At 38.2% G+C, this 22,831-nt stretch overlaps 1 protein-coding gene across 1 annotated transcript in view; it reads right to left on the bottom strand.

Annotated features, from left to right (window-relative positions):
- The window catches only part of syt7b (synaptotagmin VIIb), a 175,717-nt gene that overhangs the window by 99,758 nt on the left and 53,128 nt on the right, over positions 1-22,831 (bottom strand). The window contains exons 2-4 of the mRNA XM_052151998.1: positions 21,055-21,158; positions 6,906-7,003; positions 3,305-3,439 (exon numbers count right to left, since the gene is read on the bottom strand). Coding sequence (XP_052007958.1) covers positions 3,305-3,439; positions 6,906-7,003; positions 21,055-21,158 — 337 coding nt within the window. The remainder of the gene's footprint in view (positions 1-3,304; positions 3,440-6,905; positions 7,004-21,054; positions 21,159-22,831) is intronic.

Below are 22,831 nucleotides of genomic sequence, written 5' to 3'. Positions count from 1 at the left end.
ATTGAAATGGGGTTGCATGTGCTCTTCCACGAATGTTGAACTCTCAGTCTCGTCCATCGCCAACTTACCCGACGCCATCCCAGTGAACTCAACTTCCATTGAAAGCCCCATAGAAAACCTGTCGGTGTCCATCCCTTCATGTTACTCTCAATATTCTGATGTATTCAATCCGTCGAGGCTGCCAAATTACCACCTCATCGATCCTGGGATTGTGCCATCAATCTGATTCCCGGAGAATCCATCCCCAAGGGGCGAATCTACTCTCTGTCTATCCCTGAACAAGAAGCCATGCAACAGTACATTGGAGAGGCATTGAAACAGGGTTATATTCGGGCCTCTACTTCACCTGCTGCTGCCAGTTGTTTCTTTCTCCCTAAGAAAGATGGAGGTCTACGTCCATGTATAGACTATAGAGCCTTAAACAAGATAACTGTGAAGTTCAGTTATCCGCTCCCATTGGTTCCCTCTTCTCTTGAACAACTTCGAGAAGCCAAGATATTCACCAAGCTGGATTTGAGAAGTGCATACAATCTTATTCGAATCCGAGAGGGCGACGAGTGGAAGACCGCATTCATCACCCCAGCAGGACATTACGAATATCTCGTCATGCCATATGGTCTGGTAAACGCCCCTTCAGTCTTCCAAAGTTTCATGGATGAAATTTTCCGAGACTACCTGAATCAGTTTGTAATAATCTACATCGATGATATCTTAATCTACTCCAGAAACTTGGTGGAACATCAGCGACATGTCTCTCAGATACTCCAACGGCTATGTGAATTCTCCCTGTTCCTGAAAGCAGAGAAGTGCTTCTTTCATCAAACCTCAGTCGAGTTCCTCGGTTACCACCTCAGTGAAAAAGGAGTAGAGATGGATGATCGTAAAACCAAAGCCATTACCTCCTGGACCACTCCGCTGTGGTTGTCAAGGTATTCGGCTTCTTCACCCAAACCTATGCCTTGCGCATTTTTCTCTCACAAGTTATCTCCTGCAAAGTAAATTACGATATTGGCAATCGAGAACTCCTGGCGGTTAAGCTTGCTCTAGAAGAGTGGAGACACTGGTTAGAAGGAGCCAAACATCCATTTCTGGTTCTCACAGACCACAAAAATCTTCTGTACTTGAAAGAAGCAAAGAGACTTAACCCACGCCAGGCGAGATGGGCACTCTTTCAACAGGGTACTTTAGATGTGGATGGGGGTTGAATATGTGTATGTGATATAATGTCTTTACTGTGTTGTCTTTTACTGTGATATGTTGGTGCGGCTATCCTTGTGAGGACTCTCCATAGACATAATGATTTTTATACTGTACGAACTCTACATTCTATCCCCTAATCCTAACTTTTAAATGTTTTACTTTAAGCCCCAGAAAATATAAATACATATATATAACAACTTAATAGTTTTCTGCAACATATGTTATTGTATTTACTGATGAATTTTGTGAAAAGGATCCATGTAAAGATTGTGAAAAGGTTTTTCTCTGGATCAGACGCTCAACGATCAACCACAACATTAAAACCAACTGCCTAATATTGTGCAGGTCCCCCTCGTGCCACAAAAACAGTGCCAACCCACATCTAAGAATAGCATTCTGACACACTATTCTTCTCACCACAATTGTACAGATTGGTTATCTGAGTTACCGAAGACGTATCACTATGTATCACTATGTTAGTTCGAACCAGTCTGGCCATTCTTGCAATCACATTTCACGATATGCGACTAAAAAGTATAAACTGGGCAACTGGCTGGTATATGTTTACACTCACCAGTAATTGTGTAGTGTAATGGTGGAGTATTATGCAGCGTGATCGTTTCACAGCATGTTGAGAGTAAAATTTACTCCACATAATGTGTGTCCAAAGACAACATCCACACAACCCATTGAATAATGTCTCTATTAATACCCTTTTGGACCTCAACAGTCAGTTGTGGATAAAAAATAACAAAAAATAAAAGTTTAATTCTAATCATGCATGGCAAAAATTGAGATTAAGCCATTCAAGTCCTATCTCTTTAACATGTGCTCATTTACATTTACACATTTGGCAGATGCTTTTATCCAAAGCGACTTACAGGACACAATGGTGGTGGCTGTGGGGATCGAAAAAGCAACCTTCTGATTACCAGTTATGTGCTTTAGCCCACTATGCCACAACCACACCATTTACAGACTCTCTTTACAGAAATGCACTTTTTTGTTAAAGAGACAGTACCAGTTTTAGCTTGTGTTCAATAAATCAATGTAAATACATGTAAATAATACAAATTATAATTCAACAATAAATATGTAACAAAAAATATTATGTGAAATATAATATCTTATTTATTAAAGCCCAAATGAGTCCAAAATTATGAGAAACTAATATAATTAATTATAAACTAAATATAATAGGTAAAATGTATATTTTCATAATGCATCTAGTAAGAAGGTCCCCTGTATAATTAGCAGCATTAGCTGGAAGAGAATTTCTTTCATATGTAAGCAAAAGGAACATTATAACTGAAATATACCCATATAAATCAATATCCAGTTGAAGCTAATTGGAATAGAATCAGGAAATCTGTTTCATTATCCAGCCCTAGTCATATGGATGACTTTTATGCTGCTTTTATATGCTTTTTGACCTTCAAAGTTCTGGCCACCATTCACTTGCATTGTATGAACCTACAGAGCTGAGATATTCTTATAAACATCTTTATTTGTATTCAGCAGAAGAAAGAAAGTCATACACATCATAGATAGCATGAAGGTGTGTAAATGATGAGAGAATTTAAATTTTTGGGTGAACTATTCCTTTTAGAATTGTCCAGGACATAATTCACCCTAAAACCAAATGAAAAACAAGAAATAAGAAATTATATTTTACACAAGGAAAATGAAGCCCATTTTAGTATCATTAAGATTTTTGGCATTGTGACAAATTTGTTTTTATGACAATAGCACATTTTACACCAAATTCTCGGTAGCTCACTTGTTTTCGGGGGAAAAGAAAATCATATTCTTAATACTGTAATTGGGAATAAATACAATAGAATATTTACATAATATTTCATATAATTTGATAGACAATTTATCTTGGAAATATGACCCAGACATTTCATTTTTGAGATTCAAACTTATTGGTTTCTGTCATTACTATGAGGACACAGAAAAAAACGTTGTTAGCTAAAGGGGATCATGGAATGGAAGAGACAGGAATGAATGCACTTAGCTCAGGGAAAAGGATGGCCTTCCCCTTTCAATACAGCCCTGCGCAGAGAGAAGGGGTCCCTTACCAGCCGTAACCGAGACTCACTTGGGCGTGAGGCGAGGGTCTCCGTAGGGGGCGTAGGGGGACATGTTTAGAAGGAACTCCTTGGGTGGATAGGAGCTCCAGCGCTGCTGCACAGTGCTGCTGTCATTGTTATTCCAAAAATCCCTGTCTAGATCACTTAGACAAGAGAAAGAGAAAGAGAGACAGGTCAGAACATCACAATGCAGCCTCATGAAGAAAAGGGAAAGAAATAAAAAACAGTAAATACAGATGAGGTACTTTTCATTTGTTAAGTATTTAATTTAATACTTTGTCTAGAAATTGGCATTATCACATGTTTACCTAATATGAAGTATAAATAATTTTTGAATTTAATTTAACTGGACTTCAATTAAATCATGATATGCTGTTACTGTGATATAAAATTATATGAATAATATGTGATATAAGATGTTGGTCATACCACCCAGCACTACTGGTGAAGTAGAACAATTTAGCCATCATTTTAGTACAGTGTTCAAAAGTATTGTTTCTACATGGCATTAATTACTGAAAAAGTAAAACATTTCTAATATCCTTAAGTCGTTTCAATACTTGAGCAGTTTGAAGAGAGTTTTAAAGTTGGAAGGTTATATAAGCCTTGTGTTGTTTGAAAACAGTTATATTTGTCTTGCTATGTGGTTGTTAAGGTTTTGTGAGAGGAAGTTGCCAAGTAGTTGCTAAGTTGTTTTGGGTTGTTGATAAGGTGCTATTAAAAAGAGTGTTTTAAGTTGCTTCTAGGGTGTTGATTGGTTGTTGCTAGGCTAATGTTACAGAGTTTTGAGATTGATTGAATTATTTATTGACTGACTGACTAACTGACTGATTGATTGACTGATTGATTGATTGATTGATTGACTGACTGAATGACTTGTTGACTGACTGATTGATTGATTGATTGATTGACTGACTGACTGACAGACTGATAGATTGATTGACTGACTGACAGACTGACTGATTGACTGACTGACTGACTGACTGATTGATTGATTGATTGATTGACTGACTGACTGATTGATTGACTGACTTGTTGACTGATTGATTGATTGATTGATTGATTGATTGATTGATTGATTGATTGATTGATTGATTAACTGACTGACTGACTGACTGACTGACTGACTGACTGACAGACTGACAGACTGACTGATTGACTTGATTGATTTATTCAGAATATTCCATCAATTGAAGTCTTTGGGACATGTGATTGTTATTTGAAAACTGTTCGGTCAATTTTGAAAAAATACATAATAAAATACCATTCACACAGGATGCATTTGTGCATTCAAAAACAGTGGAATGGAGCAAAACATGGAAAAAAAATTGGGCCCTCCTTGAGCAAAAACATAATCCTGTAGAAACACTGATGTACACATACAGTACAGTTGCAGGAAAAAGCATATATGAATTCCAAGTTAGCTGACTGCTGATTCCAATTAAATTTTAGAAATGTCTACCCTGCAACGGGAATGTTTACACGGTGTGTAAGACAGAAATCTGTATCACTGTTTTTGTGTTATTTTGTTAAGCAGACTGTGTTTGTCTATTGTATTTAAATGTTCTTCAGTGGTGTTGTAGGTTCCATACATTTAGGAAACTCTAGTGCCTCATTCGCAGTCTGAAGAACACAACGAAATCGGCAGTGGAACAGCTCTTCCTGCCCTTGTGTGGTCACAGGTGATTAGCTGACTGGCCTCTCATACTGAAATGAAAACAGTATCCATCTGGTGTGAACTGCATTTGTGTCTAATTAGAGCATTGGCTGATTAATATTCTGTCTGCATTGGCCATCAGAGCCAGTGCTCCAAGTGGACCAGTGCTGGAAGTGTTCAGCTACAGACTGCTGAACTGATCAACATCCTCAAGTGTGTGGAAGCCATCGTTTCACTCGCAGTTATTACTTTTAAAGTGGTCAGAGGTTATTCCTGTGGTTTGTTCATATTGGCCCTTGCCATAAACACTGGCTGTGTTCAGACTGGAATACTAGTGTACGATTGGCTCAATGCCAAAATTTTGGTTCCAGTATAGCAACAGCTCTAATACCTTGTTAAATTGATACCTTTACAAACAGATGCTAAAGGAAGTGCATAATTACATAGCATATAATGGGAAAATTTTTAGAAACAAAAAAATTAAGTTCTTTCATGTACAGTTAAATCAAGCAGGGTCATAGAATTAACTAATCCAGTAACTATTTTATTAATGTAGAAAACTGATCATCAAAAGGCAGGTGTCTCAGCATATTTTCAAACCACTTTTCCAAACCAGAATATAAATTACTGTATTTTGCAATTGAGCAAGAAAATAGCGATTAATTTACTTTGCTCAAATTGCTTAAACATATGAATAATGACACTGAAATTAATTTCTGCAGCATGGATTTTCTAAATTGAAAATGTGCCCTTTTTTCCTCAGCCTCGCATGCTCAGTGTCTGTAATATGCACATTGTTGGATAAAGGCATGATCACATTTACCATTTTAAATCTGTGTAACTGCAATCCTTTATTTGCGGTGGTATAGTGCACATCACTATACTAGTGTACTGCTTAATGTATAGGTGGTAGTACATTATGTTGTTGTCACATGATCTCACAATCTCTACAGTGAATGTTTAATTTAGCCAATGGCATCCAGTTATCAATTCACAATTTTTTATCAATTTTGTGTAAAAATTAGAGATCTTGAAAAATACTTCTGCTCCATTTGTCGCTTTTGTTTAAAAACAAATTTGGGAAAAAATTGTGTGAATTGCATTGTTTGACACTATTCGTCGCAGTGTGTTCTGCTGGTACACTGCACATTTTGGTAAATGTAGTTGGTCATCCGGGTATTCCATGACTAAAAAAAATGTGCATGCTGTGCACAGTTTATACACTGTATAGTGCAAAAAGAGTAGTATGGCATTATGAAAACACTCGCTTTTCTTTGAAGTTGCGATGGAATGAACAGTGTTGACCATGAAACATTTTACTGATGGAGTGAAAATCAAATGTGACAGATCACTTTCAAACTACAGGTTTCCCAATCATTTAGACTAATTCACTGAAAAAAACTGACTCTAAAGTACAATTCAGTTACAAATCGGACATCATATTGGCTTGCAAGGAAGTTTTACTCTAAACAGAGGCAATATCCAGCTCATTTAAAATTTCCATGACTTTTGAGACTGTATTTCATTCATTTTCATGACATTTCTACGTCTGAAAAACAAAATTGTAAAATTCCCTGATATCTCCAGGTTTTCCATAACCGTAGGAAACCTGAAACTATGATATAGCTGTCAAACTGATTCTCCTCAATAAATTATAATGATGGTGTGATATAAAATACAAAATCAAACATAATTTCCGAGATGATAACTGGAGGCCTATGGAGGTTATGAGGTCATGTGACAACACTGTAGCAAACTACTGTGTACTATAGCTTTTCACATACTATTGAAAATAGTATGCAGTATTCAGTTTATTGTGTTGTATGGACGTATTCAATTCAGAACACAGCCTTAGACTTTTCAGCACTATGCACAACGCAAAGTAGTACTAACATTATTATTTTCCCTCATTACCGAGACATTAACTGCAATAGTTAGGCCCTGCAGGAGGCACATACTTGATGGCTTTATTTTCTCCTCTGCCTCTCCCAGACACAGACACCGAGTCTGGGGTTCCCGCAGTCTCCACCCCCGGCTTATTCCTCTTCCCCTTCAGACACAGAGAGAGAGAGAGATAAATATGAGAACATTTTTAAATGAATGGGAAATGGAAGATGGTCTGTTATAATTTGGTAAGGTGCCGTGTTTCAGCATATTATGGATGATTCCTGCAAGTCACATTTTAACTAAAGATTCAATGCCAGTTTTTATGTCAACACTGCACTGATATAGCTACATTAGTACACACCAACAATGGCCAAACAGAGGTTTGACACAGATGGTAATGACAAGTCTGAAACCCTCAGGGCACTTACAGTACACACCAGTAAAGCTCTGATGGAGCGTTTGACAGATGGGAACTTGAGAGATACATTTTAAGAGTTTGGAAAGAGTTTTGTCAGTTTTAAATCAAGCTGGAATATAGCGAATTGGATTTCCAAAAATTCAACTGGACCCGCTTGACTGAAATGTTTATTGGTTAATGGATGCCTACATCAGAAAAGTGAAAGACAGACAGACACTTTTACAAACCCTTTTTAGTTTATGTCTGTACAATCCCCATTGAAATCAATAGATTTGCAGGTTTCTCTGACCCAGCGTCAGTTTGTAGGCGCCCTTGCTAACGAGTGATGTGCCAGTAATTAACTTTCTTGCTAATAAGAGACAAAGACTGTTTCAAAACCTTTTGGGCTTCCAAACAGCCATGTTGGGCTGTATCATAGGTATGTTTGAACTACTTAGGAATCTCCAGGTTTTGAAACAGACTAATTAAATTGTTGATGTTTTCAGAGTGCTGGCTCAGCGGTTAAGGCTCTGAGTTACTGACCAGAAGGTCAGGGGTTCAAGCCCCAACACCACCAAGACACCACTGTTGGGCCCTTGAGCAAGGCCCTTAAAACCTATGCTCCAGGGGTGCTGTATCATGGCTGATCCTGCACTCTGACCCCAGTTTAGCTGGGATATGTGAAAAATAAATAATTTCACCATGTATATGCAGAAATGTATGACAATTGAGTCAAGCCTTTGGTTACAATTCCATATATATATATATATGAGAGTTCAATTGGTCCATTGTTGCCTCACATACTGTAATCCTTGTCATTCATGAGTGTCGTCAAGTTATTATAATTTTTTTGTGACTTAAGTTTTCATCTCATAAAGTTTTCATTCATTGTCAGAAACAAATACTAACATGGTCAAGCAGTGTGTAAACGCACATTCAGTAAGAGATGTGCATGCATACTTAACAATAAAAAATCAACAGACATTCAGCCTTAGTCTCAGTTTAGTTTGAGAAAACACTCATATGCTTCCATAATACACAAAGCATTAAACAGTTGCTATTGGCAGACAACTCAATTGATCAATGTAACCAGTTACATAAAGGCTAATTTCATCATTTCCTGTCTGTCAAAGTTGCATTCCTCCACACTATCTTTTGATTGGCCGATCCATCTAAAAGTGACTCTGCAGGTGGAGGATTCATTACAAAGTCCTCTGAAAGCCATTAGATGCTTGCAGTTGTGTAAGAGATGATAAATTATCTGATTGGTAGGAAGAAAAAGCAGAATCTTGGCCCAGGCACAGCAATAGCCTACCAGTTTCATTTAAATGATGCTGCCTGCCAGCATGCAATCGCTCCTCTGCCATGATCTGTCTATTGGTGTCATAAATGGTAACAAAAGTGGAGTGATACAAGTGTGTTTATATACAGGTAAAAACATCTTGAGCAATAGGACTCATTTACATAGACGAACATTGAGAAAGCAACTTTCATTTAAAATAAATGAGAAATGATCATAAATGATGAGAAAAAACAACACAGCAAGATATTAATAATACACAAAGTTTTTAGAAGATAAAAAAGTAGTACGAAATGATTAATTTGATCTAGTCATAGTATGTTTATGCATGTTTTTTTCTGGGGTTTTTTGTCATTTTGCTATATAAGAAAAACATTTTATGAAGACAAAAACGGGCCTCACGTGTCTGGGCAGCGATCACACTTCGGCAGCGTTTGTGGATGTTTCATGTTCTCATTGCGAGAATATGACAATGGCAATGTTGTGGTCGTGACCATCCTTCTTCCGCGGGATTTGCCACTGTAGCCGCCCCCCCGTGCTGCGCCTTCTATCTACGGTATGAGGCCAGCCCGGCTGGCGCTGGAGGCGATTTGGGGAGTTCAATAGGCGTGGCCTCACCGGGTTATTCCCAGCGGACCTCCCATTCTCTAGCATGCTCGTTTGCTCCTGTCTGGTCCCGAAATCAGACCAGCCTGCCTCACGGCCTGTATGACAGGTCTGCCCGCCCAGTCTGAGGCTGACGCAGAGCTGACCGACATGTTTGCCTGGGCCGCTGCGAGCAGCAAGTTGGACGGGAATCCTCCACCCTCCCCTGAGCGCTTGAGGCTTGATGATTGGTTCCTTAGTTCGGGCGCCACTCAGATGCGATCATCCCTTTAGTGCCCCTTGCCTGGAGTTTGGACGCATGGCTAATGCTTTCCAACCTGTCACGGTGGCTGGCCAGGACCATCCGACTCGGCTACATGATTCAGTTCGCCAGGCGCCCGCCCTGGTTCAGCGTCGTCCACTTCACTTTGGTGCAGGACAAGAATGCCACCACCCTGCGTGCAGAGATTGTGACCCTTCTTCGCAAGGGCGCGAAAGAGCCTGTCCCTCCAGCCAAGATGGGGAAAGGGTTCTACAGCTCTTACTTCATCGTGCCAAAGAAAGGCGGTGGGTTGTGGCCAATCTTGGACCTGCAAGTTCTGAACCGGGCCTTACACAGACTCCCGTCCAAGATGCTGACGCAGAAACACATTTTGACGTGCATCTGGCATCAAGATTGGTTTGCGGTGGTAGACCTGAAGTACGCGTACTTTCAAGTCTCGGTTCTACCTCGACACAGACCCTTCCTACGGTTTGCCTTTGATGACCAAGCGTATCATTACAAGGTCCTCCCCTTCGGCCAGTCCCTGTCCCTTCGTGTCTTCACGAAAGTCGCAGAGGCAGCTCTTGCCCTGTTAAGGGAAGTGGGCATCCGCATACTCAACTACCTCGATGACTGGATGATTCAAGCACACTCTCGAGATTTGCTGTCCGCGCACAGGGTTTTGGTGCTCAGGCACCTCAGCCGTCTAGGGCTTTGGGTCAACTGGGAAAACAGCAAGCTCTCCCCGGTTTAGAGCATCTCTTTTCATGACATGGTTACTGTCATAACCTCCGTTCCCTGATGGAGGGAACGAGACGTTGTGTTCCTCTTGCCACAACAATGTACTAGCCACTGAAATGGCCGGACCGTGTCTCGGCTCCTCTGCACAAAACCTGAATGGAATTGCTTTCCAGCTCTTTTTATACCCATATGTCTGGGGGAGTGGCATGCAAATTCCACTTGCCAATTCTCATTGGCCTTTTCTCAAAGAATGGGAGGTGTTCGGGGCTCTCAAGAGCGACCCCTAGTGTCACTACATTGATACAATGTCTCTTTCCCTCCATCAGGGAATGGAGGTTACGACAGTAAGCATAACGTTTTTGCTCTCCTTTACGACTGATGCTGGTCAGATTGTAATATATGATGGCCAGCATATCGTACAATGTTGGGTGATGTTGGGTGAAGCCCATGACAGAGTGTCCACATCAGCAGCTTTTTACTTTAGACTGTACAATATGCATCTTAGCTAAGACTTTGACCACTACTGACACTGCTGAGTGTTTCACATCATCACCAAGTCACATTCTGACATACTCATGGACACGCAAAATTGTAATTGTGTGGTGCAGTTTTTGGTTATAATTTGTTTCCTATCAAAAACAGATGCTAGCAGTTTTGGGAACTAATTAATTAAATGGATTGCACAGGAATCAGTGATCATAAAAAGTTGCCATGACATACTAAATTAGATCCACGTTGATGGAGAGAAGGGGTTGAAAAAGTAAGAGTAATTTGTGACATCAGTTAAACAATAAAGAATTTTCATAGGTGGAGCAAGTTATTACTTTTTTATATAAAGTTTACAAATAGAACATTTATTTAGAATAACATGCAAATAGGGTAAAAAAAAATGTTGTAGACTTTTAATTAATACAAGATAAATAAATAAAAGATAAATACTATATGGAAAAGTACTGTTATCCATGATAAATATGTTCACTTTCCACTTTGATGGCCCCCAAAAGAACAAACTTCACAATAATACTAAGCACAAACTGATATACTTCCTGCACCAAGTAGAAATGCAATTTAGACATTTGACAGGCATGGAGTATGCTATCAAGAGTGTCTTATCTATCATTAAAGATGATCATAAAATCTTCAGTAGATAGGCAGGCTAGGGAGAGATCATGGAAAGGCAGAGAGGGAAGAAGAGCAGGGGGAGAGAAATCAAAGAGAAGATGAGACAGAAAGAGAGTGCAAAGGGATGAGCAGAAGACAGGTGGAGGTGCACAACAGAAGGGGTAAAGTGATGGGAAAAGACATGGTGAAAAAAATATGGAAGGAGGAGTTGGTTGGCTTTTCCACAAAAAAAAAATAATTAGTGGAGTGAGGGAAATGATGATATTATTGGCTGAAAGAGAGATTGTAAAGAAGAGAGAGAGAGCGAGAGACAGAGATTGAGGGAGATTTTGTTACTGGTGGTCTCTTGGTGGTAGTCTCAAAACAGATCCAGCTCTGTCCTCTAAATGTCTGTTAAGAGCACATGTTATGAGCACATGTTAAGAGCACGCTGAGCACTCTGTCCCCAGCTCTCTCCTCTAAAATTCTCTTTCACTTTATCTGCATTTCTTTGCATGATTTCCTACTGAAAAATTATTCCCCTCAAACACATCACAAGGAAAAGTTTTAGAAAAAAAAATGCAGGCATGGAAATACTGACCTAAAAATTATAAAATGGATGAAGGAAGAAAGCAAGCAATGGTGGATAGATGGAAGAATTTAGGGATGGATGGATGGATGGATGAAGGAAGGAAGGAGCAAGCAAGGAAGGAGGGAGGGAATCATGGGTGAAGAATGGATGGATGGTTGAAGGAAGGAAGGAAGGAAGGAAGGATGGCTGGATGGTTGGATGGCTATTGAAGGAAGGTAGGAAGCATGGATGGATGGTTTGAAGGAAAGAAGGAAGAAAAGAAGCAATGAAACATGGAAACATGGATGGATGGATAGATGGATGGATGGATGTTGAAGGAAGGAAGCAAGCAAGCACTGGTGGATGGATGGAGGTAGGTAGGAAGGTATGAAGGAAGGAAGGAAGGTGCAAGCAAGGAAGGCAGGAGGGAAGCATGGAAGGAATAAAAAATGGAAGGAGGGATGAATGGATGGATGTTGAAGGAAAGAATGAAGAAAGGAAGGAAGGTAGGAAGGATGCATGGATGGATGGATGGATGGTTGAAGGAAAGAAGGAAGGATGGATGATAAAAGGAAGGAAGGAAGGAAGCAAGCAAGCAAGGAAGGAAGCAAATGTGGATGGATGGATGGAAGAATGGATGAATGGTTGAAGGAAGGGAGAATGGATGGATGAGAGAAAGAAACGCACACTCGGCTGCCCTGTGTATGTGTTTATGTTGCTGTGTTTTCAGTTTGATGTTCTCTTTGACTAAAAGTTTGTTGTTTGTTACTCCAGTTCCCGCATCCTTCTTTCTCAAACTGTTACAATGTTAAAGGAAGGAAGGAAGGAAGTAAGGAAGGAAGCTAGGCAACAAGCAAGCAAGCAAGGAAGGAAGCATGGGTGGGTGGATGGATGGATGGTTGAAGGAAGGAAAGATTTATGGATGTTTAAGGAAGGAAAGAATGGTGGATGGATGGAAGGACTAAAGCAATGAAGGAAGAATGAATGCATTGATGGAATGGATGGATGAAGGAAGGAAGGAAGAAAAAAGGATGAAAGATTGAAAAGTGATTGACACTACAAAAAGAAAAATACTTTTCTGAAAGAGGTGGCAATGCAGTCTTTATAAACAAGATGAAACATAAAGACATTTTTTCAGAGATAGCATTTATATTATTAATATAACATAACATTTCTTCAAACATCATCATAAAAAAAACAACAAAAGAAAACATGCTAATCGCACATCTCAGTATGGAATTATTTCATACAATGCATTAGCTACTCCACACCATGTTCAGAGAGTCAGAACTGAATCAAATAGAAAGAAACTCTTGTAATCTTTACCTGAAAGCACCGAGCACTGTCAAATCTGTTTGGGAGGAGAACGAGAATGCATGCAGTCAGAGTGGGGCATGGGGTGTTGTGGGCAAAAACATATGAATCACTGCGGCTTGGCAGTATGAGGTATAAAAGCTTCTTGCAGTGCAGCATTATGTATTCTGACTTATTCATTTTTTTAAGGATCAGATGATCTTATTTTGTTCATCTAAAGATTGACCAAAGCTGCTTTAATTAAATGGACAACACTTGTCCTTTACAGGATTGAAGTCCGCTTGAAAGGTAGTTTATTGTTTGGATCATTTGAACATTAGCATGGGTCACACTTGATGTTAGCATCATGAAACCTGGCAAGAACAAGCCTGGGTCATATTCCACCCTTAAATCAAAAGAAGGAAAGGCATTATATTTTGATTTAAAAAAGCAACATGGTAGTATTTGTTGTATGACTTTAAATGTTGACTGATTTAAAGAACATTTCAATACAAATGTGATTAATTGTCATGAAAATAATGTTACATGCCAAAAATCTAAATGGTTTTGAAAACAGATATTATTTTAAGCTCTTGTTTTCATTTTTATTTTAATGGTAAAATGTGACATGGAACTGTTTTTGTGAGATTCAAGCAATCTGGAAGTAAACTGCTATTGATCAAATATATATTTGCATAAATAAACAGCTTCTACTGTTATTTCCAGTGGTACTTCAGCTTTTTTCACACTTGGCTTGGTTGCTCAGTCCACAATTACTCCCCTCCTCTTTCTCCCTCAAGTCTCTTTTCGCATTGTGGTATGGTGGAACTGTGTTACATTTGGAGTACCTCAGTAAATTCTACTGGCTGCTGTTTATTGCTGAAGCTAAACTGCCAAAAATAGAAATCGTTATTCACTTAACTTTCTTACTTATGTTTTTGTCACATTTATTTTACTACTGATTTAAAACATGCAAGGAAGGCTGAAGCAACTGTCTGTCATGGATGCACTAAAAGAGATGTGAAAAATGAAAGCTGCTATCTGAAGGTAAGTAGTGCAGAGAAGAGCAGTAAAGAGAAATGTATTGTACTTACATCACCAAGCAGTTCACTTCCATACATTTCCCATGTCCCCTGATCCCCATGTTCAAGATTTGTTTGGTTTCTGACCAACCAAACATACCAAACTCTGATGTAAAAAGGACCACTGTCCTCACCAGGGCAGTTGCTTATATCCACAGGGCCTGTTTTTTTTGGTTTGTTCATGCTTTTTGACATGTTTGTGCCTGTCTAATTTGGATAGCATTTCCAAGTGACAGATTAATTTGTGCCAAAATACTGTGAAAATAGAGCTTGATTTGATGCACAAGCTCCTCCCTTTTCAAGTGTATATGCCAATTAAAATGAATGCAATTAATCACACCGACGTTATAAGGAATTTTTCTACCAATGGAGCAATAGACCAATACTATGGCACAGTCAGAAGTGGTAGCAAAAAGAGCAGCTCGAATAGTAAAACAAACAAGTACTCAAAATGTTAGCAGTTACCTTTAAATTGTCTGGTTAAACAAAATGGAATGTTGTGCTGTGCTGTTGGTTGTCAAAAACCGAGTGCTTCACGTTCATAAGATTCCGTCAACAGAGTTGACTGGACCGAGGAGATCATTTCCAATTCACGGCTATGCAGCGTACATTTGATTATAGATATGCTATTATTTCATATCATTATAATAATAGTATAGCTAAGAATATTCTGTATTTATGATGGCTTTGTGTCATACTTTCGTTTAATCAATGATTATAATTAGGTGTTTTACTACCAATAGTGTACCCAAACCTAGCTAGCTTTGAATTTGAAGGCTAATTTTATTCTATATTATCCCTTACAAAAATCGAAAGTTCTGGCAAACTTGCTGCAAACTTGCGTCAAACTCTTCATTGTTCCCAAAGGTTTGTTGCAGGCTTAGAACTACCTGTGAAGAGCTTTGAATGTCTGGGCAACATCTGTGGTAAATCGCAATTTCATTGGCATGTAAAAATGAATGGGACATTTGTGGCAGTTTGGCAGAACTGTAGATTTTTTTGTAAGGGATTATTTTAGCAATATTTAGAGGAGCTAGCTAGCGTTAGCTAATCTGTCAAATCTAACAATTTGGTTCACTTAAAGCTCCAGTAACAAACTCCCTTATGAAAACCGAGAGTTCATGGCAAATTGGCCACAAACTTACCAGAAATTTGCCACTGATAATATTTCAAATGCAAATGTGCTTTGAAGAAAACTTGCTGCAAAGTGTTCATTGTTGCCAAAAGTTTGCCGGAGGCTCATCACTACCGGTGAAGAGCTACAAACGTCTGGGAAATATTTTCAGCAAATCAGTTTAGTACTCTCAGGTCAATTTAATAATTTGCATGTGAAAATAACAAGTGGCAAATTTGTAGTAAATTTGTGGCTAGTTCAGATTTTTTGTATGGGCTGACAGCTGATCAAAACAGCTGGACGGAACAGTGTGGAGTGCAGGGGTGTTGAGACGTGTTTTTTAAAGTTTCAATCCACATTTTACTTGACGCACCACCCTAAAATGAGTCATTATTGCTAGAGAGACTCTGGCAAGTGAAAATCAGTGAAGTGCAATGCAATTGTGACATATGTGATTCATAAAACTTGCATGCATTCCCCATCCCATGCATGTCTGTTTATTAAATATTTTGGCAAATTGTATAATGCTTTAAGCCATCAATAAGAGTTTAGTACTCTCAGGTCAATTTAATAATTTAAAATGCAAATAATGTCCACAGATTCCATCTGGGACTTCTTATGTTCATTGATATGATAATAAACCTCACATCTTTGAATTATGTAAATTATATATTTTTTATATATATTGATAATTTTTTTCATTATTATATTTTTAATTATCTTTATATACCCTTTCAGCAAATATTGATCAATTTGATTCATTCATCTGCATATCATGTAATTAATTAGATTAAATATTTGAATTGATTGACAGCACTTATCAACCCATCAGTTGATAATCTTAGTGGGCTCCCCTCTTCAAGTCAAGTCATGTCATTTTTATTTAGCGCTTTTCACAACACACATAATTTAAAAGCAGCTTTACAGAAAATTCAGCTTTAACAGAAAAAAGCTATAATATAGTAGTAATGTATTTGAGTCATAATAGTGCTGTTTAATAAAAAAAAACATGATTGTAAATTGTACCATAATATAAAATAATTATATTTATATTTAGTCTCTAAGTGAGCAAGCTTAAGGCGACTGTGGCAAGGAACACAAATATCCATAAGATGTTGGTTAATTAAAAAAAATAACCTTGGGGGAAACCAGGCTCACTGTGGGGGCCAGTTCCCCTCTGGCTAATCAGCATGGACAAGTCAAGATTTAAAATGAGTAAACTAAGTAAGTGTTAGGGGCCAATGTTTAAGTAAAAAAATGTTGTATTAACTGTAAGATTAATGATGAAAGTCTTGGAATTTACATTCTTAATTAACTGTGGAAGTGCAAACAGATGCAATGTCTTTTGTTATTTAGCTGATCAAACCAGCAATTAATTTATTGTCTATGTAATCCATTTTAAGAGTGTAGTCCATCCCTTCACATGTTCCTGGTCCTCATGAAAATATCTTATTATGTTGTTGAAAAACTTTTGCACACGTATCCATCGTTTGAAATTATGTTTGGCATCCCGGACCCTGGTCCCCTGGTGTTTTATCAAGACTAGAATACTAAAACAGAAAACTAAAATTTTCAGAGTGACACCGTCAGAGTGGATCCTCATTTTCACCTCACAATACAGGTAAGATACAATTCTTCTTTGATTTATGATTTTTAAATTACTGACATTAAAGAATCATTTATCTTAGAAATGAACCGTTGCTAGAGGTTCATTAAAAAAGCATGCAGTTAATGTGCACATGCTTGATTTTGCAGGTACTTCTCTAACACTACATGTTAGCTAACTATCAAACATGTGTAATGTTTTAACATGGATGCAATGTGGAGAAATATCTTTGTGTATTTATTTTTCTGTGCCTGTGATGAGCGGCCCTCCCTCAGTCTCTTTAAATATGCCTTAAGAGTTAAGAGGACCCCCCAAGAGCTCTGACACAATTCGAACACTGCATGTATCATGGTTCGAAACAACATGATATAGGAAAACATGAGAGTGAGGCAATTGAGAAACAAGTTTCTATTCCCTTATTGTAATAACAATAAGATGGTAGATGCCTGCAGGGAGTGCATGAGGTGGGGAACCTATTACTGACTGTAATTAAAGCCTGAAATCTCTTTTTAGCCACCCTGCATTCTGGCCTGTCTGCATCTCACTCCTCTCATTTCATCCCTTTACTTACTCCTTCTGGCCTCTGCTAACCATCTCAAAACTGATCAGCCCTACCGGTGGATGAATGTAAAGAGTAGGTTCATATGGCAAACGGTTCTGGCACAATGCCTCCAACCCAGAATCAGCTGATTCCATTTGTGCTGGTTAAACACTGAATGTTACATTAACTGTGTTTAAGATAATTATTTTGAATAATAGGCAGTCAGTTTATTTTGGAAATGGGGTAATTCAATTAAAGGGAACAAAGGTGATTTATTCTGCTTGGGGATTCTATTTATGAACTGGTTATTGATCAAAGACTCGGGCCATGATTTATTAAGATCCCATATAACAAGTGCAAATTTGCTTGTGCAATCTGTCTGTAAAGTGATTAATGGAAAGGAGGCAAGAACCGGCTTGACAATATAAATAATAGTTTAATGAATAACTGAACCAAAAGACACAAACACCCACATACAGGTGTCGGTAGCAGCTGCCTGTAAATATCTCTCTCTGTCGCACTGCCATCTCAGGTCAGCCTTTAGCCCCTGGCATGACGTACACCCCCCTCCCCCCCCCACCCCACAATACATTTACTCGCGGTTCTCCGATACACCGTAGCTTGGTCTTCAGCCACTCCTCCACCCTCTAATGGACAACAGCCGTGCCTCCCCGGGCGGATCGGAGGCAGTCCTCCGGACCCTGGCTGAAAGAACGGCCTGCCGCATTTTTGGTGGACGCTAGGGTTTCTCCCCTGCCCCTGGCAGCGGTAACCGCTCAAGGTGGTTGGTTGGGAGCCTCTCCTCGCAGCCGGTGGCCGTTCCTCCACTTCCAGGTGGCCGGGCACCTCTGTCATCCGGGGAATGGCCGCGGCTGCTGCTGCTTTAGAGTGGATGGTAGCGGCGAGAATTCCACAATGGCGCATCCCTCCTCCTTTCTGGGTTTCGGAACCAGTGTAAAGGGATTAATGGAAAGGAGGAGGCGATAACCTACTTGACTATATAAATAATAGTCTAATGAATAACTGAACCAAAAGACACACACACACACACACACACACACACACACACACACCCACCCACATGTTGGTCTACCTATCATTATGAGGACTTTCCATAGACATAATGATTTTTATACTGTATATACTATAGATTCTATACCCTAAACCTAACACAAACCCTAAACCTAACCCTCACAAAAAACTGAATTTTTACATTTTCAATAAAACATCGCTTAATATGTTTTTAAGCGATTTAAATTATGGTGACACTAGAAATGTCCTCATAAAATACATTTATAGCATAAAACCCTTGTAATTACCAAAAGATTGGCCTCGTAAACCACATAAACATGCCCACACACACACACACACACACACACACACAATCATGCAAATAACTACATGTGCAATTATTTTGGACACCCTCCAAAAGGAGGCTTTCGAGTGTGCCAACTGCACCAAATGTCCACTCACTTACAGAACAGCTCTCACTAAATAATACTATCTTATTTTTATTCAATTTAATATGGCATTCATTCATAGAATATTTATTAATCGGATTTAACAATATCATCATAAAATCCCTGCTATTTAGCATGTGTAGGAGAAGTTGATGAGAATGCCTGTGTATGACACTCTTCTCTTTAACTCATAATTCACAATGAAGAAAATACAATATTATGTACATGTTAAGCCATCGCATCACTGATGTATACTAAAATGAAATCTGAATTTCATCAGAATATTTCATCAGTTAAAAACAATGTTTAAAACATTAAATTATAACATAATTTTGGCATAAATTGGTAGTATGCTTTTTTATCTAAAAGTTATAGGAGTTGTATGATCATTAGTATGTTAACAGTTATGATATCGAATTCTTAAATAACAGAATAAACCTATAATTGTTTTAATTTCACATTAATGTGTGTCAATAATGGGTTTTCAATGTATTCTCTGTTCTCAAAGTCTCTTTTTTGCCACAATAACAGCATGATTCACAGCGCAAATCAAATTAATACCTGCCTTTCATTCATATTAATTTGCTCTCGCAGTTTCCGTTTCTGAAATGACTTTCAGGCTTGATAAATCACTTTTCTGGTGCAATTTGATTCAATGCATCAACACCGCCCTTTACTATGTGAATTTGTGGGCACTGCTCTAAACTGCAATTTAATTTTGAGGAACAGAGAAAATTGCCAAGACGTGCTATTTTGCGTATCTGAAAAATGCAATCATTATAAGACTTCGCTAGTAGATCGGCTCTGACTTTCTTTTCACGTGCTTTCAGTTTTGCATGTGTTTTTATACATGCAAACTTTTAATAAATCAAGACCTTGGCCTGTAATCACATCTTCATGTTTATTTATAAATTATTTGGTCCAATTATTCCCTTTTTTTTCCTATGCACTCTTTCTTCTCTCGAGATTCAGTCTCGTTTGGCAGCCTTTCGCTGAATTGCTTTACATGAGTTGAAAAACAAATCTTGTTTAGCAGATGTTGAGAGTGAATAGAATACTATGGGCTAAACACCTAATTATACAAATAGAAAATAATATGTACAATTGTGGAAAGTCAATCTGGGTCTTGGTCTAATATAAACATGAACAGAGGCACGTCATGCTACAATACTACTCCAATTTAAATTGTTTCATTATGCTTTTACTTTTTTTTTGTTGAAATGGAAAACAAAAATAATCATATGACCCCAAGGCATCTCCATATTTTTCGTCATATTTTTCAACTGAGCACCCAATACAGTTCTAGGTTCAGTTCAAACTTAGTGACACAGTGGCTCCGTTTCAAAACCTAGTGAGCTTCCTTGCTGCAGTTACATTGGCAGCTACCTTCTAAGGTTGCATCCTAACTGATATGGAAACTCATGAGTGATCGATTTGGAAAGCTTGACATAGGCAGCAATTGTGTATACTGCACACAAATAGTGACTTCAGTTCACAATTCATTCCAATAGAGTTTGATGTTAGCATGTTGCTAAGCTAACTACACAATGATCTAATAAGCATAAAAATACAGTACATTGCACATACAAATATTAAAAGTTTAAACCCACTTTTAAATTAAAAAGGTGTTTCTCTTGCTTCATCTGCCATCTTGGACAAATTCATACAATGCATTATCGGATTGTCATCACAGTCAAAGATACATGTGATGTTGCCTTTGATCTTAGCAAAAAATAAATAAATAAAATAATAGAGCGTTGTGACGAGGAGGAGGGAGGGGCCAGGCCATGAGTGTGGATGCCTGGCCCCAATCGAGCTAATCAGCTGAGGAGAGGGATAAAGTCAACTCGATGTGGCAGTTCGGGAGAGAAAGAGCCACACGAGGCTGCCTTTATCCCTCTCCTCCTCCTCCTCCTCCTCCTCATCACAAGAGCATGTGTTTATCTATCTTTGAGGTGATGGTAGATGGTTGTCAGAGCAAAATGGACAAACAGCCATACAACAGAACTAGGAAATGGAATCAAGAGACATAAAGACCACCTAAACACACAAAAAGACAAAACAAAAGCATGTTTCACACTCTAAATGATATCAATGTCCATTATCATATATGTTTAAGCTAGTGTAAACTTATTCTTGTGCAAGAAGTGACATCACTCACCAGTTTGCGTTGGCACCATCCACAGACCCCGCATAGCGCGACCAGCCATATCACACACACTGTTAAACCCACCGATACTAGGAACACACTCAGAGACAAAGAACCTGCAATGAGAGAATTGCTTAAAATGCATCTCAACTGTGTAATAGCAAAGAGAAAAACAACCAGAGATAATGAAGTAGATCATGTGAAACGTGGCTTGCAATCATTTTATTTTCATTTGCCTGTTGTGTTGAATATCGGCCTGGTGGTGTATTTCAATTTTCAGAAAAGGGAAACATTTGCAGAAGCACTGCAATTCATTCTCAAACAATTCTGTGTTGATCCATCATAATGTGTAATCATAAAAATACATTAATTATTAATAACTATGTTTATTGATCATAAACAAACATTATAGATATAGATAAGTGCCATGCGGCGGGACTTAAGATAAGTTCACTGTCCAGCCAAGGAATTAAACAATCCAGAATTTTGCGTCATGAACTACGTATATATTTAAAGATAAAAACTATATTTAAAGATAAAAACTATATTTACACAGGAATCACAATAGCAGGAAAAATATTATTAAGCGCTTGAATGTTTCATGTAGATGGGCAAGAGGTAGAGTGTAATTTCTGCGCAACTAGCGCAGAAATTACAGATAGTCCCGCCCCAACAATCAATGTTGTTGTGTTGGGCAGGATGGGTCCCTCAAAATAAACAGAGGAATTTTAATAGCGTCACAGAGACAAACTTTTAAAGTTTTAGAGAATATGTACCTATAAATGGCTTATCTGTTGTTGTTTCTGCATATTACTTTAAGCTGGGATAGGATAAAGTATTTTAACACTAAAAAAGATACAAACTCCAGCTTTAAAGGTCCATCTGCAGCTTAACTCACAAAACATTTGCACCCCTACACTTGTGCTGAAAATTTTAGATGAACTAAGAAACGTTCTGGAATCAGATAGTGACTCACTAAATCAAACTGTCTAAAGATTCTCACCCCACTTTTGGAGCAGTTTCCTGACCTAAATACCAGTCAGGGTTTTTTGGTTGGTTTTGCTGCCAGGGACAAAACGAAATGTTTTTATTTGTTTAGTTTTTCTAAGCTGAAACTGTATTTATTCATTCTGTGAATGGTTAGAAATAAAAAAAGAACAGTTAACAATGTTATTTTAAACATTATATTACAGTACTCTCTGCTAAGAGTGATATGCCAGTTGCAGTGTAGCCACATTTTGCATGAGAAACAAGTGACCTAGTCTGGAAAACAAAATGAGGGACTGGCCATACCCAAAATATACAAATATTTTTTTTTTCAGCATAGGAGTTGGGAATTGTCAGCATAGAACTCATGAGCATAATACAAAAAAAATTATGAATTAATAATAAATTAATAGCCTAAATCTCTCTCTCTTCTGCATGAATGACACACTGTGTGGGCACGTTTGACTACACGCCACCTTATATATTTAATCCCTGTGTGCCCTCAGAGGGCATGAGCATATCATGTTTTCTAGAGCTAATAAAGTCCTAAATCACCTTAATACTGCTTTATTAAACAACGCTGGGGTGAAACAGAAGAGAGAATCACACACTCATTTCTCTTGGCTCTATAGCTGTAATAAGTGGAACTTGATCACAATGTAAGGCTGAAATAAGAAAATATATACAGTATCTGTATTGATCATTTATTTTAATAACATATCTGCTTCTCAGGCAAAATCTGACAGCTTCAAATCTGTATTATTTTTATTTTTTTTTACAATCAGTTACTTGCTTTTCTCAT

This window comes from Xyrauchen texanus, chromosome 2 (genome assembly GCF_025860055.1).
Source record: "Xyrauchen texanus isolate HMW12.3.18 chromosome 2, RBS_HiC_50CHRs, whole genome shotgun sequence".
NCBI lineage: Eukaryota > Metazoa > Chordata > Actinopteri > Cypriniformes > Catostomidae > Xyrauchen > Xyrauchen texanus.
Note: the sequence above shows the minus strand (reverse complement) of the source record. Positions and strands in the feature narration are given on the sequence as shown.